Source organism: Zea mays, chromosome 1, assembly GCF_902167145.1.
Source record: "Zea mays cultivar B73 chromosome 1, Zm-B73-REFERENCE-NAM-5.0, whole genome shotgun sequence".
NCBI lineage: Eukaryota > Viridiplantae > Streptophyta > Magnoliopsida > Poales > Poaceae > Zea > Zea mays.
Genome location: NC_050096.1, coordinates 220,214,912 through 220,220,762, shown reverse-complemented (window position 1 = coordinate 220,220,762; position 5,851 = coordinate 220,214,912). Strand labels below are relative to the sequence as shown.

Here is a 5,851-nt window from a genome sequence, read left to right as displayed (position 1 = left end):
GGCTCCAGAATCCCTTGACTACACGCGCGCGCACGCACGTTTCGTCGCAGTTTCGTATTCTCGTTATTTCCAGACGGCAAATAATCGAGGAACGAAGGAAAAAAAAACCACTTACGCGGCGGATTCATGCGAATTACGCCTAGATGATAATAGCTTTTCGCTAGCGATGGTCGGCTGGACAATTCCGCATAGTTCGCCACGGCCGCGTAAATAAAGCACACAGCACGATCAGACCAAAAAAAAGACCCGCGAAAATCTTGACCCAACACTACCCGACAGCTTTCTTTATCGAGTGCCGCTCGATCGTAGATACTCGGTAAAGCTACTGTGACTAGACGTCTAGATCCTACAAAAGCGTTCTTTGTTAAGTGTCGAAACTTACACTCGGCAAAGACACTGTTACCGTCTCTGCCCATCGTGACAGCGTCTTTTCATTGTCGAGTGATAGATATAAATCGGTAAATTACTTGTTTAGTGCCCGATATAAAGTACTTGGTACATAGGCCGTTGCCGATGTTAGTTTAATCCCTTCAATGCAGACGCAATTGAACCAAATCTTAGAGTTTGTTCGGTTGCAAAATAATTAGAGATGATTTGATCTCTTTGTACTCAAAATTAATCCTTCTCAAACCCCTTCAATTCGAAGTCCCTCTTCAATCCCCTGCTCCCAAATAAGACCTACACAGGTTCAACCGAATGTTGTTGAACGAATAGTACGGATTAAAATTATAAATTTGTATGTTAAGGTGATCTTGTATATGACAAGGCAGCGGACGGCTGTAGGCTTTGCAGTGCAGCACTTGCAATTGCAACGCAAGCAAAAGGGATCCATGAGCAGAAGAAGCTCATCAGACGGGCCCGCCCGCCTCAGGGCGCCACGTGGTAGGTTATTGAACCAACCAACGGTGTTGACCGTCGCCTCGGCCCCGCCGGCTCAGGTTCAGTGGCGGACGCAGGATAAAATTATAGGTGGGGCGACATTATAAAAAGCTAAATCACTAGACTAGATCACAACTCACAAGATAAAACTAGTTTTGTGATGATAATCTAGAGACTAAGTAATAATAATAGAAATGTTTCATAATAACATGCATACCGAAATTTCTCTCTTAATCTGCAGTGCGGCACCAAAATCACCAACAAAAATCCAATCTACAGTTAGAAAAGATGTATATTAGATGAACATCAATACAAGAAAAGTACATTGATGTAAATAGTGCAGTGAATATACCACTAAGTTGTCAATCTTGTAGTTGTGACTCGAGGCAATTGCATTCTTCTAGTTTTAAGACGCTGGAATCTTCTAGTAATAGTCTCATCATCAAGGGATTTGAATATCTCTTTCTCCGTATAGCAAACCATCAAATCATTCATCCAATCATCTTCAATTTTGTTACGCAATTCTCTCTTAATGTTCATTGCCGAAAATATTCTCTCAACACTTGCTGTTGAGACGGGTAATAACAAGGCCAACTCAATTAGCTTGAAAACCAAAGGGAACACAAGATGCTTTTTTAGTTTCAACCATCTTCATAGATAGATATGCAATATCTTCACAAGTACCAAAAGCAGCATGCCTTCGCACGTGGACAATGTATGTCTCAAGTTGCTCTCTTAATATTGCACATTCAATAACTGAAAAATCCTTATCATATAGAGTACCAAGTCGAACAAGTTTCTCTATATCAAAATCGCAAAATAAGTTCTTTGGATCGAGGCAAGAAAAGCAAACAAGCAACTCGCTAGAAACTTTTAAAGTGATGGCATAACTCAGTGTTGACTAAGTCAGTACCTGTGCGTTGTAACGGGGATATATAATATCTCGATAACTTATATATGCATGTATGTGTTATATAGTTATAGTTATGAGATAACTATATAATCGCTCCGTGTCCTACTACATGCGCGCGCACGTTTCGTCGCAGTTTCGTATTCTCATTATTTCCAGACAGCAAATAATCGAGGAACGAAGAAAAAAAACCACGTACGCGGCGGATTCATGCGAATTACGCCTAGATGATAATAGCTTTTCGCTAGCAATGGTCGGCTGGACAATTCCGCATCGTTCGCCACGGCCGCGTAAATAAAACACACAACACGATCAGACCAAAAAGTTCTGTTGCTGATGTTAGTTTAACCGAGGACGCTATGCCGAGTGCGGCAATCAGCAAAGAGTTTGTCGAGTGCTTTTGGTTTTTTGAGAGTCGGAAAAGAAGCTGTCTCCGGTAGTGCATGATAATTTTAGCTCAGTCGTGAAAGGAGAAAGAAAAATGGAAACATATCCTATGCATAAGACTGAGTTCGTTCATCAATCATCGGCTAATGTGTTTTATAAGAACTATCTTTCACGCTCTTCATCCCATTCCATGCCCAGTTATATATTTGAAAAAAACTAGTTTAGGAATAAGTGGATTAGAGGGAATTGAAGGAGATTTTAGCCCGAGCTTGTTCGGTTAGAAGTGGATTGAGGGGTATTCGAGTGGACTAAATCCCAATTTGTATAGGAGGGGGATTTAATCCCCTCAATTTACTTCTAACCGAACAAGCCTTTAGGGCCCGTTCGTTTCTGCTGAAACAGACCAGGATTAATTCCAAATCTCTAAAGCTTATATATAGTAATTATTGAAAGAATCCAAGTCAGATTTATTCCACCCCTTCGTTCTATGCGAAACGAACAGACCCTTAAGGTATGTACAGCTACGAAAGAATTGAGGGGATCAAATCCAATCCTATTTAAAATTGAATAAAAGAAGATTTAATCTCCCTTAATTCCATATGATTCTTATGCCTTAAACGGCGTTCGATTGCATCTGGATCGAAGAGGATTGAGGGGGTTTAATCCCTTCAATCCAGACGCAATTGAATCAAACCTTAGAGTTTGTTCGGTTGCAAAATAATTAGAGGGAATTAGATCTCTTTGTACTCAAAATTAATCCCTCTCAAACCCCTTCGATTCGAAGTCCCTCTCCCTGCTCCCAAATAAGACCTACACAGGTTCAACCGAATGTTGTTGAACGAATAGTACGGATTAAACTTATAAATTTGTACGTTAAGGTGATCTTGTATATGACAAGGCAGCGGACGGCTGTAGGCTTTGCAGTGCAGCACTTGCAATTGCAACGCAAGCATAAACGGACCCATGAGCAGAAGCTCATCAGACGGGCCCGCCCGCCTCAGGGCGCCACGTGGTAGGTTATTGAACCAACCAACGGTGCTGACGGCCGCCCGGGCCCCGCCGCTCAGGTTCATGGATTCGACGACGTCACACTTACGCACGCAAGCTGCTAACCACTACCACGACATCCCTTGTTTTTGTGAAATACTAGCATATAGATCTCAGTAGTAAGCGGTTTGACCGCGACGGCGACAACGACGGCGATAGTGGCGCGAGGAAGGTGCCGGCTGCGGTGACAAGAGTGAGATGTAGGGGCGGGGTCGTAGGAGAGACAAGAGATGAGCGATGAAGGATGATTTAAATAATATTGATTATCATATTTGATTGATTAAGGGAGGATGAGTTATCCAGTAATCTGATCTGTTGATTTTAATAGTATATTAAATCTGGCTACAATTTATTGAGTGAGTTTTGCAAAGTTTAAACTGTTAGATTATATAATGGTATAGATAGATAAATAGCGTGGTCGATGGATCACGCATAGTCGACGCATGACATGCATTACGGTTAATAGTATATCTATGTACGTGCATGTCCTCTCCCATGCTCCGCCCCGTTGCCTTATAAAGGCACGCAGCAGGACGGAACTGCACTGCACCTCGAGCACCCCCCGGCCCGTCGTCTACAGTCTACAGCACACATCGCAGCAGCTCGCGACCATCGTCCATCCGCTCAATTGTGATCGATCGAGCTGCGAGCCCATCGCCTCTAGCTAAGCTACCATGGGTCGGCAGCCGTGCTGCGACAAGGTGGGGCTGAAGAAGGGGCCGTGGACAGCGGAGGAGGACCAGAAGCTCGTCAGCTTCATCCTCGGCAACAGGCAGTGCTGCTGGCGCGCCGTGCCCAAGCTTGCCGGTGCGTATCTATCTATCTATGTACGTGCATGCTCGATCGATCGTCGCAGCTTTTGTCATGACGAGAGAAGCTTGTCGCGCGTTGCCATGCCATGCAGGGCTGCTGCGGTGCGGGAAGAGCTGCCGGCTGCGCTGGACCAACTACCTGCGGCCGGACCTCAAGAGGGGCCTGCTCTCCGACGCCGAGGAGAAGCTCGTCATCGACCTGCATGCTCAGCTCGGCAACAGGTGCCATGCATGCATTGCATACCCCCACTTCTGAAAATGAACTGTGTTCTGTATCTATCTTAGATTACATATTTGAAGGAAAATAAGCTTAGTTTTCTTTTTTTTTAATGTTCTTAAAAAATGTTAGGTGGTCAAAGATTGCGTCGCACATGCCAGGACGAACGGACAACGAGATTAAGAACCACTGGAACACCCACATCAAGAAGAAGCTCAGGAAGATGGGGATCGACCCCCTCACCCACAAGCCCCTCCCGCCGCCTGATCCGCATCCGCCGAAGGACCACCAGAGCCCACCGCACACCGCCACAGGTGGCTCGCCGGAAGCGCCGCCATCTCCGTCGCCGAAGCCTCCACAGGAGAAGACGGCAGTACCGGTGATGACGCCAGCTAGCCAGCAAGAAGCAGGTGACGATGACGTGCCGCTCCTCAGCAACTACTACCCAGGCTTCTGCACCGACGAGGTACCCATGATGGACCCGGACGAGATCATGGTGCCTCTGGACGACGGGCGGACGGCGCCGCCGACGTCGACGATTTTCTCGACCACGACCACGACGTCCTACTCTGCAGCCTCCGACTCCGTGTCGTCGTCCTTGAGCCGCGACGAGGACCCGCTGTTCCCGCTCATGGACTTGGAGTTCCCCGACATCGCGTTCCAGATGGGGCTACTAGACGACATGGTCGCGTCGTGGGACGACTCCTTGGCGCAGCAGCCGCTGTCGCCATCCCCTGTCTACGACGACGACTATGCAAACCAGCTGCAGATCAGGAGCGGCGTTGCGTTTGACCAGGAGCCAGGGAACAAGATTGTGCTCTTCTCTAGCTATTAGGCAGTTAACCCCTTTAATAAATGAGATATGCACCTCCTTACACCTTACTGGTCACTGCACTAAACTAGCAAATTACTCCGACACGACGGTTGTTCATTCTGTTAACTGCAACTGCTTTCTAGTTATATAATCAAGATTTGTTAAACCATTCCAAGATGGGTGATAATCACATAATACGCCAAATAGCGCTAGCTGTTTTCTATGGGTGTGTGGTGCCTATTGCGTTTTCCAGTAGTAACCATATGTGAGGATTGGACTACGAAATCCTTTTAGTCTCGATTTTTTTAGTAAACCCGTATTAAAGGAGGGATTATTATCAGGTTAGACAACTAAAATTAAATAAAATCTTTAGTCCTTGTTAATAATACCAAAATTAACTAAGGAATTACTCGGTTGCGTCTATATCGAAGGGTTAATTTCTCTCTAGTTAAAATTGAATAGAGTGAAATTTAATATTCCTCAACCCTCTCACGCAACTAAACAAGGTCTAAAGAATTTTTCTATTCAATTTTTTTTATAGTTTTCTTATTTAATTACTTTAAATTTTAAGTTTTTCCTTTATATATAATCTGTGTGAACATATAAGTTTCTCGACCATATATATGCATATATAGATGTACATTTTTGGTTACTCGTGTTTTATTCCTGTGTAAGACGAAAAACAAGACAACACAATTGAACCAAGCTTCACCTTCATCCTTCACTTTATTTATCTCGGAAGAAAGATAAAGTGATGGACAACTATACTAAAAATCATCAGAAAA

The 5,851-nt window shown here is 44.6% G+C and overlaps 1 protein-coding gene across 1 annotated transcript; it reads left to right on the top strand.

Annotated features, from left to right (window-relative positions):
- Positions 1–3,794: 3,794 nt before the first annotated feature.
- Positions 3,795–5,235, top strand: LOC100191533 (uncharacterized). Its single transcript, NM_001367463.1, has 3 exons — positions 3,795–4,030; positions 4,128–4,257; positions 4,385–5,235. Exons 1-3 carry the CDS (start codon positions 3,898–3,900, stop codon positions 5,085–5,087), a joined length of 966 nt encoding a protein of 321 aa, NP_001354392.1. The 5' UTR covers positions 3,795–3,897; the 3' UTR covers positions 5,088–5,235.
- The last annotated feature ends 616 nt before the right edge of the window (positions 5,236–5,851 follow it).